The sequence below is a fragment of the Balaenoptera ricei genome, chromosome 19, assembly GCF_028023285.1.
Source record: "Balaenoptera ricei isolate mBalRic1 chromosome 19, mBalRic1.hap2, whole genome shotgun sequence".
In the NCBI taxonomy this organism is placed as follows: domain Eukaryota; kingdom Metazoa; phylum Chordata; class Mammalia; order Artiodactyla; family Balaenopteridae; genus Balaenoptera; species Balaenoptera ricei.
In genome coordinates, this window is record NC_082657.1 from 14,256,595 (window position 1) to 14,279,423 (window position 22,829).

General features: G+C 54.1%; 1 protein-coding gene across 1 annotated transcript in view; it reads right to left on the minus strand.

Annotated features, from left to right (window-relative positions):
- The window catches only part of RYR1 (ryanodine receptor 1), a 117,571-nt gene that overhangs the window by 88,944 nt on the left and 5,798 nt on the right, over positions 1–22,829 (minus strand). The window contains exons 3-27 of the mRNA XM_059903567.1: positions 22,370–22,474; positions 21,248–21,322; positions 21,092–21,170; positions 20,641–20,753; positions 20,234–20,327; positions 18,967–19,060; positions 18,740–18,814; positions 18,076–18,232; positions 17,771–17,935; positions 15,815–15,936; positions 15,166–15,361; positions 11,027–11,162; positions 10,849–10,944; positions 10,644–10,762; positions 9,704–9,837; positions 8,983–9,224; positions 8,265–8,457; positions 7,062–7,278; positions 5,134–5,238; positions 4,812–4,915; positions 4,227–4,310; positions 3,114–3,421; positions 2,093–2,295; positions 1,001–1,175; positions 593–801 (exon numbers count right to left, since the gene is read on the minus strand). Coding sequence (XP_059759550.1) covers positions 593–801; positions 1,001–1,175; positions 2,093–2,295; positions 3,114–3,421; positions 4,227–4,310; positions 4,812–4,915; positions 5,134–5,238; positions 7,062–7,278; positions 8,265–8,457; positions 8,983–9,224; positions 9,704–9,837; positions 10,644–10,762; positions 10,849–10,944; positions 11,027–11,162; positions 15,166–15,361; positions 15,815–15,936; positions 17,771–17,935; positions 18,076–18,232; positions 18,740–18,814; positions 18,967–19,060; positions 20,234–20,327; positions 20,641–20,753; positions 21,092–21,170; positions 21,248–21,322; positions 22,370–22,474 — 3,600 coding nt within the window. The remainder of the gene's footprint in view (positions 1–592; positions 802–1,000; positions 1,176–2,092; positions 2,296–3,113; positions 3,422–4,226; positions 4,311–4,811; positions 4,916–5,133; positions 5,239–7,061; positions 7,279–8,264; positions 8,458–8,982; positions 9,225–9,703; positions 9,838–10,643; positions 10,763–10,848; positions 10,945–11,026; positions 11,163–15,165; positions 15,362–15,814; positions 15,937–17,770; positions 17,936–18,075; positions 18,233–18,739; positions 18,815–18,966; positions 19,061–20,233; positions 20,328–20,640; positions 20,754–21,091; positions 21,171–21,247; positions 21,323–22,369; positions 22,475–22,829) is intronic.

Consider the following 22,829-nt stretch of genomic DNA (forward strand, 5'->3'; position numbering starts at 1 on the left):
AGAAAGGCACTAGGGTCTAAAAATTAGGATACCAGATTAATGAAGAGTTACTAAAAATAAATAAACCCATGGGAATTCCCTGGCGGTCCAGTGGTTAGCACTCCTTGCTCTCACTGCCAAGGACCCGGGTTCAATGCCTGGTTGGGGAACTAAGATCCCACAAGCTTACTGCTGTGCTCTGTGGTGCGGCAATAAATAAAACAAACAAACAAACAAACAAACCCCCAAAATACCACCATAGATAACAGTTAGTAAGGAAGGTGTCAAAATGTACCCAGTGATTTATATTTCTTTAAACCTTGTTGTAGGATTAGATAGTTATAAGGGCTGGAAATGTCCACTGGGGTCACTTAATCCAGCTTCTCTTTTCTCCCTTCCCCCATTTTGTAGGCACGGTACCTGGAGCTCAGAAAGGTGTAGTTTGCCAAGGTTATACCCTACAAGGCAGCCCTGGGAGCCCATGATCCTGACACCCACTTCTACACGGTTAGTGGGCTAACAAAGAAGCCAAAGAGAAGCTTGGGGAAGAGAACTGTGGGGAGAATGAGATTTGGAAGCAGATCAGAGCGTACTGAGCGGGGTTGGTCCTCACCTCATAGTGGGGATGCTCAGGGCGCATGGCCTCAAACTGGGGAAGGCTTTTGCTGAACCAGGTAGTGACCGGGCGCTGCATGTTGATGGCAAATGGCTCAAAACCTTCCTGGAGGCCACAGATGGCAAAGAACCGCAGGGAGCTCACATCCTGGCCCAGGTTCAGGTGACCCACCTGGCCAGGTCCCAAGCTGCAGACGGGCAGGAAGCCTAGTGGGAGGGGATAGATGGGCAGGGGTGAGGATAGATGGGCAGGGGTGAGGATAGATGGACAGGGCAGGGCAGGGGCAGCCATGGGGAAGGAGGTACTGTGGAAAGAAGGGATGGAAGAGTCGGGGGCTGGAGGGGACAGCGTAGGGTCAGGTGAGACGGAAGAAAACCAGAAAGGGGCCACAAGGCCAGCCCTCACCATCCCCAATCTCAATATCCCGGAAGGCTGTTTCAGAGCCTGAATCGGACATGAGGACCTCGCCGTTGAGGGTGAAGATAATGGTGTTCTCTGTGAGGTCGATCATGCAGCCCACGACATCACCTGACTGCCAGGGACGCCCAAACAGTTCACTGCCCAAGTGCCAGCGCTGACCCTGTGAGGAGGCAAGGGGAAGATGTGGTGCAGGAGAGACACGCAGAGGAATGGAGAGATACAGAAGCAAGGGGAGACGTAAAGATACAAGTGTCAGGTCCAGGGCATGTGGGACAGAAGAGGGTTCACCCCCACGGTGTCCCCCATCTTACCCCACGTTTGCATCCATGATCCTTAAAGGATAAGCTTTCATGCTTTCCCCTCCCACTAATCTCTGTATCTCATCCCTTCTGCCTGGGTTCTCTATTGTTTCCATGACTGGGGCTGGGGTTACACAGACCACCAAAGTGCTAGTGGAGGGTTGGGGACAGCAGCAAGTAGAGGGGTGGAAAGGAAAAACTAACCTGTCAATGTCCCCCATACGAACCCAAATATACCCATATGCCCCCAGAATAGATAAATGGATAATGAGATGGATGGATACGAAGCAGGGTATATGGCTGGATGGAAGAACGAAATGAAAGCTGAGAGTCTACCTGGGTTGATGCAGGGAAGGAAGAAAGTGTAGACAGACACATAGGTAGACGGATGGGTGGATGGATAAATAGATGATGTATTTATGCATTAAATTATTGGATAGATGAATGGATAAATGAAATCACAAATTGATTAAACAGGTGAATTGCTGAACTAACAACTACATGAATAGATGGCAACGTGGATGACTAAATGATTCTTTGGACAGATGAGAAGGATGGATGAATGGACAGACGGATGGTTGGATAGAGAGATGGATGATGGATGGACATATGCGTGGACAGAGAGAGGGAAGGATACGTGGAAGAATGATAGATGAGTGGGAAGGTAGAGTCAGAGATGGGCAGACAGAGTGAGGCACAGGTAGAGGCAGGGCTGGAGCGTGTCAGCTGTGGGAAGGACCACAGAGCCAGGCAGAGTGGAGCCCAGGGAGCTACCCACGCGGTGCCCATTGAAGACATAGGCCAGCTCATCAGCTCCCAGCTCCACATCAGGCCGCAGCTCAGGCCTCGCCCAGCCCACTCGCATCTCGCCGGTGGTGACTGCCTCAAACTCGAAGTACCAGCGGCCGCTCTGCACCACATAGGATTTCTCTGCCCTGAAGATGCGCACCCGGTCCCAGCGAGACTGCCTCTCCGCCTGACCTACAGATGGGGTCAGGCAGAGTTAGAGAGGCTGGGTTGGTGGGAGAGACCAGGAAAGGTGAGGGCCTTTCGGGGGCTGGGAGGAAAGGGACAATTCTTGGTGTTAGGGAAGAACTGGGGAATCTCAGAGCAGTCACAGAGAGGCAGGAGGGACCTACTGAGACTTCTCCTCCATCCCTCTGCAGTCAGAGCTTCACAGAGGAACTAGTGACAGAGGCATGGAGGAAGAAAGTCGGGTCAGTCACGGTCATGGTCCGGGGTGAAGGGTCAAGATTAAGGTCAATGGTAAGAATCAAGGGTTGAGAGCAGGATCAGGAAGAGAGAGTCAGGGTCAGGGAGGGGATAGAAATTGCGGCTGGGTTAAGAAATTGAAAGTTGAGGACCACAGTCAGGGTTAGGGGTTGAGGCTGGGATTGGGGGGTCAGTGATAGGTCAGGAGTCAAGTTAGGAGTAGGGATTAGAGGCTCTCTAAGTCCTTGGTTGGGTGGCTCCATGTTATAGCTACAGTCGAGAGGTTAGGAGTTAGGGGTCGTAGCTGGGGGTCAGGAATTGGAGTCAGGGTCAGGGTTAGCGCTCACTGGGTTCCTGGTCTGGCTGTTCAGTGTCGCAGCCGTAGCCCAGGCAGGGCTTGAGTCAGGTCAAGGTCAGTGGTCAAGATGAGGTTCAGGGTCAGGGACAGAGTGTCAGGGTTGGGGGGAGAGGGTCAGTGCTGTAGATGTAGCCCATTGAGAGGCGAGTTGGGTCAGAGATCAGGAGTCAAGGGCCGGCGTTAGGGTCAGGGTAGGGGTCAGGGTCAGGGGCCTGTGGTCAGCACTCACTGGGCTCCTGGTCGGGCGGTTCAATGTTGTAACCGTAGCCCAGCAGGGTGCGCACGGCCTGGCAGAGGCTGTCCCGGTTGCTGCGCTTGGTGGCCTCGTCCAGCAGGCGGTAGGGCACAAGGCGAGGGTTCCGGCGCGCAGGGATGTCCTGCACAGAGCTGTAGGTCCAGCCCTGGGCCACTCGGTCTCGTGCCCACACATTGTGTCCGTTCTCCGCCAGCCGGTCCACCAGCATCGTCTGCGCGGGCGTCAGTCTCACGTGGCTCAGGTCCAGAGGCGCCGGCTTGTACCCATTGCTCATCATGTACCTGCGGGTGTGGCGGGGTTCGGTGGGACAAGACCCTCACCTCCACTTCTAGGCTCTGTGCTATGGGATCCCTGACTTCTGACCCTTGTCCTTAGGATTCCATGATCTTTAGCCTTGAGCTTTGAAATTTCTGACCTTTGGTCTCTGACATCAGGGTTCTATGACTCCCTTAAATAAGCTTTGATATACTTGACTTCTGACCCCAGGATCCTGTGACCCTAGCAAGGGCTTTGACTTCACTGACCTCTGGCCTCTGTGACCCCTTCATCTTGATTTTGGGAGCCTCGTCTCTCACCCTGGAACTCTCTGACCCCTCACTTCTAACTTTGAGGCTTCTTACCTCCGATCCCAGGACCCTATCATTCCAAACTCCTGGCTTTGGAGTCCTTGACCTTTGAACCTTGGCATCTATCCCCAGGACCTCTGATCTCTCATCTATAATTTTAGGATCCCTTACTTACAACTCTAACAATTTCTCACCTCTTTCCATTGACCCCTCACCTCTAACTCAGAGATATTACCTCTGTTCTCTCATTTTCCCGGACTCCATGGCAGACCCTGACCCTGGGTCCGACTCACTCCCACTCTCTCTCGGGAATGCCTAACTCCGCATTCCTGACACCTCCCCAGGACACTCACCACTGACTCCAGAGCCCCGACCCCTGGTCCTATGACCTCCACCCTAACCCACAGCCCCTTGGTTTCTGACCTCAGCCTCCCCCCACCTCAACTGCTCCAGCCCTCACCACGGCATCCCCGGCCCCCTACTCTCTCCCCCACGTGGGGTCCGGGCCGCCCACACTCACGTCTTGGGGAGTTTTGTCTTCTTCAGGTTGTCTTCCGCCTTCTCGTCCGCCATGCCCACATGGCAGCCCAGCGCCAGCAGGGTCCTGGGGCGGGGGGTGGGGGCAGGGGGACAGGGTCACCCCATGTGGCCTCCCTGCCGCTGGCGTCCTCTCCCCCAGCCCAGCTCCCCTCATCCCCCAGCCCCTGTCAGCTCTGTCTCTGGGTCACTAGCTCTCTCCACCTCTCTTGTTCTGGTTTTCTGGGCGTCTGTCCCGTCTCTCTCCGTCTTGGTGTCTGTGTCTCTCTCGCTCCTGACTCTCCCTGTTTCTCTGTCGTTGTATCTCTTTGTGTTTGTCTTTTCCTGTCTGCTTCTTTCCTTGTCTCTTCCCTCTCTTTCAGTTACTGAGCATCTCTCTTTATGCCTCTGTCTCTTACTTGCCCTCTGTCAGTTTCAGCCTCACAATCCCAGTCTCCCTCTCTCTCTCTGCCTCTCTTTTGTCTCTTTCTCTCTGTCTCCCTCAGTCTCGGTCTCGCTCTCCCTGTCTCTCCTTGCCCTCCCGCCCAGCGGTCAGGCCCGGGCCCCTGCTCCCTGGTCACCCCCTCACTTGAGCGTCTCCCCCGACATCTGCAGGTTGTAATTCCTCTCGGGCTCCGGTAGGCTGTGGAAGTCCACGAGACACGGATGCAGCCTCTTATTGTCATCCCGAACCTGGAGAAACTCCAGAGTCAACTCCTCGGTTCCCCTTCCCTCCCCAGCACTCCCAGACTGTGACCCCTGGCCTCCCCGACCCGTTCTACCACCCAAGGAGCCCCTGATGTCCCCAAGTCGCTTCCCCCAGCCGCCAGCCCCTCCCAGTTAGTGAGCAGTTGCCACTCCACCACAGCCAGCCTAGCCTCTCTCCCCCGCGCTGCACGCAGCCCCCTCACCAGGCCGTAGGTCCAGCCCTGCTCAATGCGAGTCAGCGCCCAGAGCTCATGGATGTTCTCTGCCAGCTTCTCCCGAATACGCTCCAGATGGGGAGGCAGGACAATCTGGGGGCAGGTGACATTGGTGAGGTCCCTGCTTCCCCTCCAGTCTGCGTCGTGACCCCTCTTCCCGAGAACATGTGCGAGCCCTGAACAGTTCCCCAGAGAGCTCTTTTGACCTTTCCTACTGCCGAGCCTTGGTCCCCATCACCTCACCCTGCCTCCAGGGTTGATGTCCGGCTGAGTAAGGACTTAGCAGCCTCAGAATTAAGGAACTATCTGGGAATGGGTCTGTCTCCCCCTGTGGGCTGGGAGCTCCGTGAAGGCAGGGCTGGGGCTGTCTCTGTCTCCAGCATTTTCCCAGCCCTGTCCAGCCCAGAAGGGGATGCTCGTGAAATGTTTGCTGAATGAATGGATGAGTCTCTTTCCTTCTCTGTACGATGAGACTCAGAACAGTATTAACTCATGATACTTACTTTATAAGGGTTCAGTGAAATCATTTACATAAACTACTAAATGTTATATACAGTGGACCCTCAAACAATGTGGGCTTCAACTGCGTGGACTTTTTTTCAATAAACATAAATAGTACCTGCATTTTCATTTTACAGATCTTTAACTAAGTGTGGGGAAAAGCTTGTGTTTGACAAGAGATCACAATATGCGGAATCAAAAGAACTGGGGCTTGAGTCCTGATTCTATCCAAACTATTTTAGCTTCCTGCCCTAGGGTGTGTCATTTACCAATTCCTTTGTTTTTAAGACAGAGAGAGCAGTGCTGGGACTTGCGACTGTGCCGGGGTCGGTGCCCCTAACTCTCTCGCATAGTTTGTATAAATGCATGGCACGTGGTAGGTGCCTAGTAATATTTATATTGTTGGTGTTCTGCAGGCAGAGATAATGATGGTTGGACCAGGGTGGGATGTGGGGGGGAGAAGGGATTGGGAGGAGGTGGAGTGGACAACCCCTGAGGCGACCAGGTGGGTGGCGGAGGGGAAGGGTGACATCCAGGAGGAGGCCCAGGGCTCTGGCCTGGCTACAGGGGGATGGCAAGTTCACCCCTGCAATAACACTACTACCACCAATAATGACAGTAACTCTACTGAGTACTTACTGTTTCCTCAGGGCCATGCTAAGCACTTCACATATATTAATTCATCTAACCTTCACAACAATGCTAGAGGGAGGTTCTCTCGTTCCCCCCTTTTCCTCACAGGTGAGGGAACTGAGGCACAGAGAAGTGAAGCCGCATGCCCACGGTGACATGCTGAAAGTCAAACCCTTGTAATCAGGCTCTTAAACAGGACTTATATTCCCTCCTATAGGGACATGCCTGGAGGGAAGGTGGGGAGCTCAGATTGGGATAGGAGTGAGAGAGGTGTGAAATAGAAAAGATGCCCAACAAATTGTGGTGGATAAGATCATAGGCTTTGGGATCAGACTGCCTGGGCTCAAATGCTGTGTGACTTGCACAGGCTGCTTAACCTCTCTGGGCCTCACTTTCCTCAGCTGTATATTGGGGGCAATAATAGTCCTTTTTAGGGAATTCCCTGGCAGTCCAGTGACTAGGACTCCGTGCTTTCACTGCTGAGGGCCCAGGTTCAATCCCTGGTCGGGGAGATAAGATCCCACAAGCCACTCGGAGCAGCAAATAAATAAATAAATACTTTTTTTTAATTAAATAAATAAATAATAGTCCTTTTTTTAGGGGACTATACTGAGGACTCCCTGAAACCGAGATTCTGCCTTGAGAGATTCCTTTGCCTCCTCTCTGCCTCAGTTTCCCCACCTGTTAAACAACAGGGTCCCCAGCTTCCAGCTCAGCTCCCCATCTCCCTGGCTCCTAAGGGAGTCTGCCTCTCCAGGAAACCCTTGCAGAGCAGGCAGTACCTGGACAGTGTCCACAGGGCAGGGCACAAAGTCGGTGTGTGAGAGGCAGCGGCTGGGGCCCACCAGGTGGGGCCCCCGGGGCCCTTCCCGCCGATACTCCTTGATGGGCTCCAGATGGAGTCGCTCTCGTGGGAGCACAGCTTCATGACAAGGGGAATAGCCAGGTGGAGGGAGGAACTTGAATTCGCCATGGCGGCCACCAAGGAGGAACCGCACCCTAGGTGGGAGAGTGGGGGTCACTAGTGAGGGCAGTGTACAGAGGAGAGTCTGTACTCAGTTGGGGTAAGGGAGCAATCTTGGGATCAGTGGAAGGTTCTGGGGAGACCTGAGGTCACTGGACAGTCATAGCGTCACGGAGGTCATTTAGGAGTCAGGAAAGTCTAAGGTCAAAGAAAATGTTGGAGGCCAATAGGAATCTTTGGAAAACTAAAGAAGGAAAGTGAGGGTCAGGTCACTGGGGACTTAATCCAAGGTCATGGGAAGGTCCTTTGGAGGAGGTCCTGCATCAACAGAGCATTTAGAGATACCAGAAGGTTTGGGGGAGACCAAGAAGAAGGTCATTTGGAAGTCACTGAGAGTCTGGTGTAACCTTGAGAAAATCATAATCGCCACTGAAATGGTGAGTAAGTCATTCACAGAGCTTGGGGTCACTGGGAAAAGACTGGGCCACTGAGAGGTCTTTGAAATAACTGCGGTCGTTGAGAGGTCACTGGGAAATTACGGAACTATTAGAATATCGCTGGGAGATGCTGGGGTCATTGAGAAGCTGTTAAGAGCATGGAGTCATTGGGAGAGTCCCAGATCACCGGGAGGCTTTGGGGTCATTGGAAGATCACTGTCAGATTCTGGGATCATTTGGAGGTCATTGGAATGGCATAGAATCATTGGGAGAGTCAGAGGTCATCTGGGAGGTCACTGGAAGAAACTTATTAATCATTAGAAGGTCACTGTGAAATTTGGGGGACACTTGGAGACTGGGGTGAAGCTGAGGTCATTGGGAGGGTCTGGGTCATTGGGAGGACACTGAGAGTGTCTGGGATCATGTAGAGGTCACTGGGACCTTCATGTAGGGGTCTGGCCCGTCAGTCCTGAGAGAAGGCTGCTGGGTCCTGGCCCCATAGAAGGCCATGGCGTGCTTGCAGAAGCTGTCTCAGGACAGTCCCAGGTCTGGGGACTGGCCAGGGGGCTGGGGCAAGTCCTTACTTGACACCAGCTGAGAAGCTGACAATGGGGAAGAAGAGCCCATCAAGGTTGAAGGCCTCGAAGACACCCTGCACAGGACAGCCATTGATGCGGAAGGAGATGGACGGCACGCTGAGGTCCAGGCAGCAGCTGACCACGTCCTCGGGGGCCAGGAGGTGCTGCCCTGGGGAAGTCACCAGGCGTGGCACGTGTCCTGCACCAGGATCACCAGGGAGAAGTCAGAAGTCAGAGGTCCAATGGAACCAATGGTCTCAAGAGACAAGGGGCAGGTATTAGAGGATCCTATGGGGTCTGGACCCTAGAAACTCTAAGGTGAAGTGTTCCTTAGAGATTAGAGGCAGAGGTCAAGTTTCCCCTGAGGTTAGGTTCCTGAGAGGTGTGGGGGTCAAAGATTAAAGTCGTCTTGGAGTTAGGATTCTGGAACCTTTGGGGGCATAAGTCAAAGATCAGAGATCATAATAATTGGGGCAGTTTTCTGGGATCTCTAGGGTCAGAGATCTGACATCCTCTGGGGTCAGAGTTCTGGAGGCTATGAAGAAACAGGTTCGAGCCAAGATTCTGAAAGCTCTAGGGTTAGGGTCTTGGGAAATGAGGAGTAAGGGGTCAAAGTTAGCCTGTTTGGGGGTCAGGATCCCAAGAACCCCAAGGCATGTGGTGAGAGCCTAGAAGCCCTGGGTCAATGGTCAGGGTTGAGGGTCCCCTAGAAGGGTCCAGGTACCTGTCCAGAGATGCAGCCCATCAAAGCCGTAGGAATAGAGGTCATCGCCGACCCCGTTGCCGCCCCAGCCCTCGCCGCCCCCAGGGTACGGGCTGTAGCCCTCAGTGAGGGCCCAGCCCACCCGCAGGTGGGTGGCCTGAGCTGTCAGGAATGGAACCACCTCGTCCACCATCACCTCAAAGTACCACTTGAGGTACTGCGTGGAGCCCTCTGCTCGGCCCACAAAAATGTTGGGGCGGATGCTGTAGGAGAGACAGGACAGGAGAGGAGGATGAAGGAGGGATGGAGAGGAGACCCAGGCCAGTGGGGGGCGGGAGAGGAAGGGAGAAAGACAAAGATATACATACACAAGAAAAAGAGAAAAGCAGAGACACAGAAACAGAGAGAGAAAGCAGAGACAGAGACAGAGAGGCATCAAAGGACAGAGAAGAGAGAGATGGGAGAGAGACCGGGAAAAAGAGATGGAGGAGAAAGAGAGAGAGACAGACAGACGAAGACAAAAAGAGCAAACACAGAAAGAAAGAAAGAGGGAGGAAGAGACAGAGGCAGAAATGGAGCAGGGAGAGAGGACAAGAGGAATGAGAAGCCAGGGGTGAGCTGGGGACAGCTGTGGGGACTGGGGTGGGACATGGAGGAAGGCCCATCCACCTGGGTGTGGAATCTGAGTCAGGGAGGGGATTGAGAGGTTCTGAGTTCTGGGGTCAGGGGTTAGGGGCCAGACCTGGTGACAAAGTTGATGAGGTTTGTCTGCAGCAGAAGCTCGCGGCCAGGGAGCAAGTTCTCAGTGATGAGATCTTGGTTGGAGCGCACGGCCACGCCATTGCACACACACAGGGAACACAGCACATCCAGCACCTGGAGGTCAAGGTCAGAGGTCAGGGTGTGAGGGCACCTGGGCGGGCGGGCGGGGGGCGTTGTCCATGGAAGACCCAGAGTGGGAAACCAGAAGGATGATATGCCAGGATGGGAGATGGAGCTTTTGACTGAGAAGAGGTGGTGAAAGTGGGAGGTCAGGGGTCACAGAGAGAGATCGGGGTCAAAGAGAAACATCAGGCAAGAGGCGGGGGCCGTATGAATTGGGATAAGACATCAGCAATGTAACAAAAGAGAGACTGAGGAATTCCCTGGCGGTCCAGTGGTCAGGACTCTGAGCCTCCCTGGGTTCGATCGTTGGTTGGGGAACTAAGATCCCGCAAGCCACATGGCTTGGCCAAAAAAAAAAAAAAGACTGGGGTAAGAGGTCAGAGGTCAGCGGGAAGAGTGAAAGGGTCGGTCAGGGAGAGAGCACAGATGAGGTTTAGATCAGTGGAGGTTGCGAACTTGCGTCTTCAGGGGCCAGGTAATGTAAATATGTGAAGTGGTTAGAAATAATTCAGTGGGAACCAGTAGCACTTGGGGCAAACTGGAGAGTGTCTATGCAGCCCCCCTAAAGGCTACAAAATTAGAAATTGAAAAAATACTTCAAAGAGTTAATGAAGCACATCTGTGGCCCAGAATCCATTTAAGAACCATGAGTTTGAGACCTTTGTGTTGAGACGGAAGCTTGTGGTAGAGGAGTCCAGGTAAGAGATAAGATGGGGAAATGGGGGCAATTTGAGGGCCATGGGGAAAGGTCAGGGTTCAGAACTCAGGGGATAAGAGGTCAGGGATGAGAGGCCAACCTTGTGGTTCCTCCCATGCTTGTCCAGGAGGGAGATGATGGACTTGATGTGGTTCTCCTGGATGATGTTCAGGACCTCGGGACTCTCAATCAGGACACAGTACAGCACCTCCAGGATCCCTGCACACGGATCAGAGTGAGAGGTGAGGCGGCTGCAGTCCTCCCGTCCCTGCAGGTCCCCATCCCCTCCGCCTGGGTTCGCCTACCCGAGGAGGCCTCCAGCCGATCCAGCTTGCTGACCAGCCAATCCAGGTTGTTGGAGAAGAGGGCACAGTTGGCACGATTGCCACGGATCAGAGAGGCTGAGGGTGGAGAGAGGGGTCAGACCCAGTAGGACTGGGAACCTGGGGTGCTCCAGGGGGAGTCAAGTCTGGGGCCCCTCACCCAGGATTTCATAGAGCAGGTTCACAATCTCTTTCCAGGACTCGGCTGCCTCCTCCCCGGCAAATTCGGCAAAGTGGGCAGCAGTGGTGTAAACATTTAGGCGGTCGATGCAGTTCAGGACCAGGGAGAGCATACCCTGGGGTAGAGAAAACAGGGGGTTTCATCACAGGAATCCCAGGCCCTCCCTTCCTTGCCTTTCTTGGACTTGCTAATTCATATTCCTTCAACAACTAGTGACTGGGTGTCCCCAGGTCTAAACCAGAGCCATCTGTGTGCACCTTCACTCCCAACTCTCTCCTCTCCTCCTCGGCTCTCCAGACCTGGCCTTGTCCCACTCTGCCTCTGTCCCCAACGTAATACAACCCTATTAACATCAGGACTGAATCTGTGCTTCTCCTTCCAGTATTTTCTTTCCTTCCTTTCCACCTCCAAGGACCCTACTCCTGGTCCCACTGGCCCAGCTCACTCTCCACACCAACCATCAGAGAGATTTTTGCCTTCTCTCTCTTTTTTTAAAAAACATTTTAACCTTTCATCTTCTTTTATTTTGAATTATAACAGACATACAGAAAAGCACATAAAACATACACAGTCTATTCTTGTTTTTCGTAGTAGTTAGGTTCTGTAAAGTCGCCGTGAGCACTGAGTGAATCCTGAGAACCAAGGCTCCCAGGGGAAACACAGGGGGTTTCTCTGAGTCTCTGAGCACAACATTTTCATCAGTCCATCAATCAATACACACTCTCGTTTTATGTGCGTTTCTGTTTAAAGACACTAATTTAATAGATGTTGTTGATTCATTAACATTAAACTCACAACCAACAGCACTGTAACTCATGCTTCAGTGAAGCTTTTCTTTAACACATATTTTCTCAGTAAGGCACATCACAGCCGTCTTGCACTTAGGAACACTAGACAGCGCTCTGCCACTGTGCTTAGGGGCAATTTTTTTTTTTTTTTTTTTTTTTTTATGTGGGATCTTCCCAGACCAGGGCTCGAACCCATGTCCCCTGCATTAGCAGGTGGATTCTTAACCACTGCGCCACCAGGGAAGCCCTAGGGGCCATTTTAATCAGTGAAATTAACAAAAAGCACAAAAATGTGAAAAGTGTGGCACTAAATACACCACGAAAAGGACACTTGCTTACAGGTGAGAGTTGAAATAACAAGGCAGATCGTCGCCTTGTTCAACCTCAGCTGGAAACACAACATCAAATGACTTAAATTTTTGGCCTCTCTGCACATGTCCACAAATGACTACAAATATTCTGCAAGCATTGATTTGGAGGTTACAAATAAATTTTAGCAAGTAGGCATATTTGCAAATACAGAATCTGGAAATAATAAAGATCAAATGTATATGGGGCTTCCCTGGTGGCGCAGTGGTTGAGAATCTGCCTGCCAATGCAGGGGACACGGGTTCGAGCCCTGGTCTGGGAAGATCCCACATGCCGCTGAGCGACTAAGCCCGTGAGCCACAACTACTGAGCCTGCGCGTCTGGAGCCTGTGCTCCGCAACAAGAGAGGCCGCGATGGTGAGAGGCCCGCGCACCGCGATGAAGAGTGGTCCCCACTTGCCGCAACTAGAGAAAGCCCTCGCACAGAAACGAAGACTCAACACAGTCATAAATAAATAAATAAATAAAGAACGTGAATTTCTAAAAAAAAAAAAAAAAAAAAATGTATATGGTTTCACAAATAAATATGGAAGAACACTTGTGTAACCATGACCGAGGTCAAGAACGAGAGCATTGCTAGCCTCCCAGAAATCACCTCGATGCCCCTCCTGTTACACAACCCTCTCTGCTAGGGATAACCGTTATCCTGACTTTTATGGAAATCCTTTCCTTGTTTTTCTATTTTTACTACCTATGCATGCATTCGTAAACAGTCTAGTAAAATTTTGCCTGTTTTTGAACTTGAGATGTACAGTAAGTATTCTTCTGCACATGGATTCTTTTGCTCAACATTACTTTAAAAAAAATTTTTTTTTTCTATTTATTTATTTGGCCGCACTGAGCGGCTTGCAGGATCTCAGTTCCCTGACTAGGGATCGAACCGAGACCTTGGCAGTGAAAGCGCCGCGTGCCAACCACTTGACCACCAGGGAATTCTCTCAATATTACGCTTTAAGATTAAGAGCATTGTTTCATGGGGTTGTCGTTTGTTCATTTTCATTGCTGAGTAGTATCCATAGCCATCGTACGGATATGCCACGTGTGTGGATTCGTTCCAGTGGTGGTGGACAACTGGGCTGCTATGATAATTGTCGTATCTGTATCCTGGGCCCGTAGTAAGAGATGCAGTGCATCAACCAGTTGCAGTCACACACATCGGCTCTGCCCCTAACTCGTTGTGACTTTCAAAGACCTAACCCTTCTGTGGCTCCCAAACCGCAAGTCCTCACCATGGCCTGGCCTTTGTCACCTCTCTGTGCTCGTCTCCTCCCACTCTTGCCCTAGCTCACCCAGTTCCAGTCATCTCGGCCTCCTTGCTATTCTGGAAGCTGCCAGGCCCACTCCCACTTCATGGTCCGTGTACTTGCTCTATCTCCCCTCTGTCCCTCCCTCAGGTGTACACATGGCTGCCTCTCTTCATTCAGGTGACCCTCCCTGACTACTGTATTTTAAACTGCAATAACCCCAGCACTCCCTACCGCTGCCCTGCTTGCTTTTTTTTTTTTTTAATATTTATTTATTTATTTATTTGGCTGCGTAGGGTCTTAGTTGCGGAGCCTAGTTGCAGGATCTTTGTTGCAGCATGCAGGATCTTTCGTTGTGGCACGTGGGCTTCTCTCTAGTTGTGGCGCGCGGGCTCCAGAGCGCACAGGCTCAGTAGTTACGGCACGTGGGCTCTAGAGCGCACAGGCTTAGTTGCCCCGCAGCATGTGGGATCTCAGTTCCCCCACCAGGGATCGAACCCGCGTCTCCTGCTTTGGAAGGCGGATTCTTAACCACTGGACCACCAGGGAAGTCCCTGCCCTGCTTTGTTTTTCTCCTTATCATCATCTAATATACCACATAATCCTCCTATTTTATTGCTCATTTATCCTCCCGCCCCACGTCAACTCCATAAGGACAGGGATTTTTGTCTGTTTTCTTGACAGCTATATCCCCCCTGGTATATTTGTTCAGCAATGGCTGTTATTTAATCTCTCTGCGCTTCAGTGACCCATCTGTAATATGGGAATTACAATCCGCCATGGGGTTATGGGGAGGATGTCAGGTATATAACACCCATAACACACAGTAAGAGCTAAATTCAAAGTAACAATAACCACTGACACTTATTTAGCATCTACTATGTGCTATGACTGTTCTAAACACTTCGCATATACTAATCCCACTCCATTAGTAAGTTTTGTTGTTGTTACTATCGTCATTTCTAGGTCTGCCACCCCCATCACAATGGGAGCCCCTGGAGAGGAGCGGGGCCAACTTGGAAGCCTTTAAATGAACATGCTCCCCAATCACCCTGAGGAGACATCAGACCCCGAACCTTTGTGCAGCCCCAGTCTTCCACCCCTCTCGGCCCCTCGCACTCAGACTCCGTGCTGAGCGGAGCCCACCACGTCTCCTCTCATAACACACAGACCCCCAGCCTCTGACCCAAGCTGAGGTCCCGCCCTACACTATCCTCCCACCCAAAAATCCCACCTCTCTGGCCCTGCCCCCCACCATGCCCCACTCTGGTTCTATCCTCCCACCCCGCAGGCCCTACCCCTACAGACACCGCCCCCTGAGTCTAGTAGCTCAGCCTCTGACTTCTTCCCAGGCCTTGCCTCCACTGGCTTGCCTTGGCCCAGAGCTTACCCTAACCCCGTCCCGTCCTCCCAGGAGAGGGAACAAGTCCTGCCCCCCGCCTTCAGGTTCCGGTTCCACCTTGCTCTCACAGGCCCCGCCCCTCACCAAAGCCTCGCCCACCAACCCGCTCCGGACCCGCTTCAAGGCTCCGCCCCCTCGCGTGTCCCCTACGACCCGCCTCCCCGCCCTGTTCACCCAGGCCAGGGCCTTCCTCCTGCCCCTCCACCTGCCCCGCCCCCTCTCAGACCACTGCTTCCCCGGGTCCGGCAGGCTCCGCCCCTCTGAAGACCCCGCCCCCGCGCCCACAGACCCCGCCCTCCCGGGCCGCGGCCTCACCTCCTCCTGGAAGAGGCTCTGGCGGTTGCGCAGGCTGCGCAGCTTGCTCTGCTTCTCCTCATGCTGCAGCTCCTCGGAGGGTGGCTCGAAGTAGCCGATGAGGTCCTGCAGGCTCAGGATGACGCCCTCGAGAGGCAGTGCTGTGCCAGCCGGAGACCCCGAGCCCCTCGGCTTTCCGCTGAAGCTGTCCAGGCCCCTGCGGAGACGGCGCACTTATCAGTGAGGGTCCGGGAACACTGTGAGGGTCCCGCCCCCACCCACCCCCGGTCCCTGCCAGACTCCCACAGACACACCTATTTAACAGAGAGAGAGAGACTGAGACGCAGAGAGAGAAGGGCATTGATTGGCCCGAGGTGACACAGTGGCCAAGGGCAGAGCTGGGCCTGGGACCCACGCCTGCGTAGGGACAGGTCATGAAAGCAGAGGTCAGGGCTAGGGAGGTCCAGTGTCGAGGGTGTCAGGGGTGTGAAGTCAAAGTCATAGCTGTCGAGGTCAGATTAGGGGTCAAGTATGTAGAGGTCAGGAGTTTGTGTATGTAAGAGGGGTGAATGTCAGAGGTAGAGATTAAATGGTCGGGCGCATGAACACCAGGAGCATGGGGTCAAGGTGTGGCCTGGCCCCCCAGGGCAGAGCGGGCGGGGTGGCGCACTTGATGAAGTGGTTGTAGAGGCCGCCAGTGCTGTAGATCATGCGGGCGGCCTGGGATTCCTCCTGCTGACAGCGGGTCAGTGACAGAGTATCGTCCATGTGGCCCTCCTGGTGCAGAATGGCCTGACAGTGGTGGGAGAGAGACGTCAGGAGGGGGCTCAGCCACCCAGGGCCATGCTCCCCAGGCCTCCACCCAGACTCTAGCCCCCAAATTGCCCCCATCCTCTACGGAATCTCTCTGCCAGCTCCGCCCCCAGTCCCTCTTCATCTGTCCCTGTGTCTTTCATTCTCAACCCCCTCTCTTTTCCCCCCCTCTAGGTCTCTCCTCTCACTCTCTGTCTCTGTCCTCTTTGTTTCTGTCTGTCTGTCTTTGTCTCTCTCATGCCTATCCCATGCTCTGTCTCTTTCTCCCTGTCTCTCCCTCTCTGTCTCTATGTCCATCTCTCTCTCTACCTCTGTCTCTCTTTCTCTCTTTCTCTGTCCCTCTTTGATTCTCCCTGTCTCTCCCTCTCTGTCTCTCTCTATCTTGTCTGTCTCCAGGCCAGACCCTCTCCATTTGTATCTACTACTGACTTAACATCCCCCCACCAGAAAGCTCTAATGGCACCCCAAACTTAACATGTCCCAGACAGAACACCTGAACACCTTTCTGGGAGGTGAGACCATCATGGCTGCCGGCTTTCCCCTGAGCTGACCTCCCCAGGACCCCATCCAGTCCAGCAGCTGTAAATACCATCCACCTGCTGACGACTCCCACATTGCCCTCCCTGGCCCAGGCCCGTCTCTACATCCTCTGCTCTTGTATCCAACTTCAGCCTCATTTTTCACAAACAGGTGCCGCCCTAGTCTTCTCACTGATTCACTCAGCAAGTCTATTGAGTGGCTCTGTTCTAGGCATTGGGGCCCGTCCTCCTGAGCTGATACTTGGCTGTCCCTGACTTAGTTAATGGCACTTCCCTTCTTCCAGCTGCTCAGGGCAAAAAAGGACAAAAATCATGGTCTCATCCTCAATCCCTCACCCTGATATCCAATCTGTCAGAAAATCCTGTTGGCTCTGCCCTCAGAATACAACCAGACTCTGCCCCCTTTCCTCACTCCACAGTCCCCACCCTGCTGCTGTCCACTGTCATCCTCCCCGTGCACCAGTGCAGACCTGCCCTGGTCTTCCTTCTCCAGCTCTGCCCACCCCCATAGTCTGTTCCCATAAGCAGCTCAAGAACCCTGTGAACCTGAATCAGGTCGCCCCCCGTGCCCTGGCCTGCTCAAGACTATCTTGTGGCTCCATCTCATCCAGAGTAAAAGCCAGGACCCTCCCACAAGGCTCTACTTGACCTCTTCCTGTCCCCTCTCTGTCCTCATCTCCCACGACTCACCCCTCGCTCACTCTCCTCCAGCCAAACTAGATCTCCTTTCAGTGATTGCATCAGACCAACCTCATCCCAACTTCAGGGCCTTTGCACGTGCTGTTCCCTCTGTCAAAAGTAGCTTTCCCACTCTTCGGTTGTAAAACTGTGTACTTCATTAGAGAGGGTTTAGTCACAGTGTCTGAGCACAGGGAAGGCAGGGAACAGGTTGTATAGCTCACCTATTTGTCCACACATACATCCACAACAACTGGGGTACTCCATAATTGGTTTGGGGTACTCAATAATTGGTTGAATGTTATTCTCAGTCTGTTATTATTCATCTTTTTCTCTCCACCTCTGTCTTTCTTATTTCTGTCTCTCTGTCTCTATCTTTCTCTATTTGTCTGTCTCCATGTCTGTCTATACTTCTCTCTCTCTCTTCATATATGTATTCTTTCTTTTTTCCTGTCTCTCTCAATCTCAGTTTCTCTCTCAGTCTTTGTCTTTCTCTCAATCCCATCCTCAAACTCCTAAAGGCTCAAGCATCATCACCCCCAGTCCCCTTCCTGCCCCAGCTTGTACCCCACGCCTTCCCTCTGCCAGGTGCCCACCTTCTTCTTGAGCACGCCGAGCCGCAGGGCCTTGGGGTCCGAGGCAGCATAGGTGAGCCACAGGCCTGAGGCCACGTGCTGCACAAAGCACAGTGACTCCCCATATTTGATTTCAGGGGGGCCCATGCCCTCCACATCCCGCTTGGGGGCCGTATCCAGCTTCTCCTACAGGGGCAGGGGACAGAGGTCAGCCTCCTCTGCTTGTGCATTTAATGGGGGAGCCCCCCCAAGATACTGCAGAGTGGTGGGGGGCTGGGGCGGGATTTGGGGCTCCAGCTGAGGGAGGGTATCCTGACCCCACCGACCTTGGAGATTCGGAAGCAGAAGGAAGTGGCCTTGGTGTGGGCCTTGCTGGCGTCAACCACCACTAGGCCCTGGTCCTCAATGAGTGCCAAGTACCGCCCGGTGGTGACATGCCGGATGCGGAGTGGCTGGCCCCAGCGCAGGTGGCTCCCACTCCAGCTGCAGAGAGTGAGGACGAGGGAGAGGTCAGAGGCCCCCCAATTCTCCCATGGGCACCATAGTCTTGGTTGAAACCTCCTCAAGCCCTCAGCCCTGTTCCAGGGTGCCCAAATCTTCCTTGGAGCCCTCAAATCCTTCTTAGGACCCCCAGCCTTCCTTTAAGAACCCCAATCTTCTCTCAGGCCCTCACCACTTCCTCAGGGCTGCCCAGATGATTTCAGTGTCTCCAGTTTTCCCAGATCTGTCATTTTCTCCCCTCCTTTCCCCACAATTTTACTCGAGACCCTGATCTCTCCCTCAGGAACCTCCACTACCCCCAAGACCTCTTTTTCCTCCAGGATTCTAGGACCCTGAGGACCTTTATTGCTCTCTTAGGCTCCCCAGATTTTCCCTCAAAACCCTCCAGTCTCTTCCTCAGTTCTTCCTTCAAGACACTCTTCTCCTCCCAGGGCCCCCAGGAACCCCTAGCCCCTCCCCCAGCCTGCCTCCTCTGCCCCTGCCCCCTACCTGATTCTCAGTGGCTCCAGTCTCCAGAGGGAGCGGGCGTGGGTGCACACAGACCCCCCCTCATAGTAGACAAGTCTGGGTACATGGAAGAGAGTGAGGTCAAGAGTTCAGGCTCCAGCCCCCCAGCATCTGATCCCTAATCCTAGGGTTCCAGGCCCCCCTAGCCAACCTTTGCCATCCCCCTTCTGGCCCGAAGACACCAGACCCTCTTGTCCCCAAGCCCAGACCTGCGCTGGTCATCACTGTCAGCAGGGGAAATGGTCAGACATTCATCCATGTGTCCATGAAAGAGGCGGAGCACGTGGCCCCCGGTCACATAGCCTGGACAGGAGCAAAGGAAAGTGGTCATCGGGAAGCTGGAGCCCCAGAAAGGCCTGGGAGCCATAGTGGAGTTTGCAGGCCCTGCTTCTGCCCTGTGGGAAGCTGGGGGCTGGGTTTGGGGATCTGCAGATGGAGATCTGAGTTTCAGGGTACAAAGTGGTAGTCTGAGATTTGGGCTCAGATTGAGGCCTGAAGTAGGGGCATGAGATTTGGGGTCTGAGGCTGGGGATCTAATGTTGGGGGTCTGGGTGTGCAGGGCTGAGTTTGGGAGGTTTGTGGGTCTGGGGATGAAAGGTCTCTGTCTGGATTTTTGAGGTTGGGTTCAGAGAATGTCATTAGAGATTTGGGTCTAATGTTCCCTGATTCTGAGGTTTGAGTTCCAGGGCTTGATATGGGGGTCTGGGTTTAGAGGTAGGATGGTTGGGTCTGAAGTCAGGGTCTGAATTTTGAGTGTTATTTTGGAGGTCTGAGGCTGGTATCTGAGGTTTGAGGTCTGAGGTTTGGAAGGGTTAGCTCTGGGGTCTGAGTCTGGGGAGATGTGAGCTTTGTAGTTAGAAGTTGGTGGGTCTGAGTTTCAGGGTCTGAGATTAAGGCCTGAGTTTCGAGATCTGTGGCTTGAGTCTCAGCTTGGGTCTGGCTTACGGCTCTGAGGTTTGGGGTGTGAGAATTGGGTTCAACATTTTGGGTTCATGCTTTAGGGTCTCAGCATGGGGGTCTGAAAACTGGGAGATGATTTTGGAGATTTGAGGTTAAAGTTGGAGGTGTGAAGTTGATTGGCTGAGGTTTGGGGTCTGAATTAGTGTTCTTAGTTTGGGGATCTGAGTTTTAATTTGGGGGGCTGGTTTTGGGGGGCTGAGGTCGCATGTGCTTGTCATCTGAGGCTTGGGGTCTGAGGGATAAGCTACAAATACGATGTTCTAAGCTTTGGGTCTGAGTTTAGGGGTCTGACCTCCAGGACCTGAGTTTGGCATGTGAGCTTTGGGGTCTGAATTAGGAGTCTGATACTGAGTTTTAGCTTTCGAGGTCTGAGCTCTAGGGTTCCAGACTGGCGGTCAGTTGGAGATCTAAGTGTGAGGTTCATAATTTGGAGATCTTGGTTTGGGGTCTGAGGGGCAATGTTGAAGGTCTGTTTTGGGGGTCTTAGGTTAGGGGTCAGAGGTCTGGGGTCCTCACCCTCTTCGCAGCCGGAGCAGATGGGGTTCATGTTCCACAGTGTCTGCATGAAGGAGGCGTCAACCTGGAGCTCCCCACTGGCCGTGGACAGGTGCTGGGGGCAACCAGGATGTGGTGGTCAGAGGTAATGGGGGGTGAGCAATAGTTCCAGAGTGAGTCAGAAACCAAGGGTGGAAGCCAGGAAACCGGCAGACAGGAGGCCAAAAATTAGAGGTCACAGATCAAGAAACCGAGATCAAGTCAGGAAATGGGGCGTCAGAAACCAGAAATTGGATGGAAACTGGAAATTGGGAGTCAGGACGTTGGGGCCAGAGACCAGGCAAAGCAATGAGGAGGAGACGGGGTGGATCCCGTGTGCCCCCAGCCCCGGGGGCAGTAGGAGCTGTGGTGAGGGAGGTGCTACTCACCAGGTAGCGCTCAGAGGAGACGCTGACGAGGATGAGGTCATCCCCAACTCGGACCTTCTCTCCTTCCGACCTCTGCTTGGAGGCCGGGTGTGTCGTCCACCAACAGGCCTCTCCTGTGGGTGGGGGCGGGGTGAGGCCTGCCCAGAACGCTCTTCCCCAAGGCATTCCCAGCCACGGAGGCTCCCCAGCCCTCCGTCCCAAGCTCTCCTCTTACCGCCCCCAACTCTCTGCCTCACAGTCCCCCGTTCCTGTCCTCAGACTCTCTGCCTGCTTGCCCGAGTCTCTCTGTCCAGGATGCGTTCATCCACACCCCCAGACTCTCAGCCCCAAAGCCCCCCACCTTTGCCCCTGGAACACCCCCATGCCCGCTCCCGGGGTTCTGCAGACCTTCTGCATCCCAACTCCCTGCCTGCGGCGTCCCCATCGTACCCCCTCCCTCCAGCCCCTGCACCTATTGCATCCTCCTGCAGTCCCACGTCGAAGGCCAGCTTGTCAGTCATGGAGCGGGAGGTGGTGAGGCAGCTCAGGTACTAGGGTTGTAAGGGGGAATCAGCCACCTGGCGGGCATTGCAGTCCCTGGCCCCTGGCCCCTCCCGGACGCACTTACCATGCCGCTGTGCGAGTGCCGGAGCAGGATGGCGTGGCCGTACAGGAGCGTCCTGTGTCCCCCACCCTGGGACGACTGCAGGGGGCAGGGGAGGACACAGAGTGAGAATAGACCCCCCTGAAACATCTGGCCTATCTCAGGTGGGAATACACTTCCCAGAAGACACCATGCTCAGGCCTGGATGCGAAGAAGCCTCAGCTCAGACCCACAGCAGAGTCTCTGCCTCAGTTTCCCTGCTTCCAGGGAAAGCAAGCTCTGTGTCTCTGAGAAGCCTGTGGATGGGGTGTTTTCTGTTCCCCAAAGCCCACTCTGTCCTCCTTCAACCTGTTAACTAGGCCCCAAAGTCACTCAGGGGGCTGAACCCCTCTTCCAGAGGTTCAGATACCTGGGGTCACTCAGGGAAGCCCTCGTATCTCGTGTTCCACGGACTTCAGCCCCCTCTGCTCTCACCTGTCATAGCACAGCTGTACACCGGTACTGTCCTACCAGTTGTTAAACATTGGAGCATCACCCGCAGGGACCTGCCCTGTGCTGCCACACACCCCCGGGCCCAAGGAGACTCAGCGCCTCTTGGGAGTGGGTGGGTACACCCAGCACTCGATGGCATCATGCCCCCCATCCCAGCTCTCACATGCCCATGCTCTGAGGGGACCATGTGATGGGGCCACGTGATCACATGGCGGACCCACTCCTGGACCGGAGGGGACTCACACTTGGGATGGAGGGAGGTGATGAGGGGAGAGGTCCCATGCGGAGAAGAGCTAGGAGGGTTGGAGGAAAGGATGGAAAAGAGGAGAAAGGAGCAGGTGGGAGAACAGGGGCTCAAAAGCCCCCACCCCCTTCCTTCCTGCCTGCCTGGCCTGTTCTGGGTTCCACAGACCCTGACAACCGGGGTGGGGAAGACTCCCCAGCCCCTGTGTGCAGGATGTGGACCCAACAGGCCCACCTGGGGTCAGGAGAGGTGGCAAGGACAGATGACACCCAAGGCCAGACCTACCCACTTATCCAAATTGAGGGCCTGTTGGGGGGCAGGGCAGAGAGAGGAAGAAGAACAGATGGTAAATGACCCCCAGGTCCTCCCACCCATCCCTGCCACCCATCCCACCTGGGTGGGAGCCTCACCTCCACGCCGGCCTCCACGGTGTTGGCCAGCATCTCCTGCAGGGCTCGGACGGACAGGGACTGCTCCAGGACAAAGCAACAGATGGCCAGATCGGGGGGCACATTCTGGGGGATGGGGAGATGTGAATGGGGGACCTGAAGGCTCCAGAGCGCTGGTGCACGCCCTGCCCCTAGTCTAAATACCTACACCCCTTAGAGACCCAGAGCCGACCCCAACCCTCCAAGAAGCCCTGCCCTCTGCCTCCCGCTTCAAACGTCCTGAATTCGCACCAACATCCCAGAAAACACCTCTGCCTCCTCCCTCTACCCAACCCGAACCTCACAGAAGTTTCCACACCACACCTAATCCCATAGGAAGCCTCAGCCCCTGTCAGACACATTCCACCCATCCAGCTCTGGGAGCCTCCTCCTTGCCCTCCCGGCAGAAAACCCAAATCTCTCCAACCCCAAAGGAAGCCCC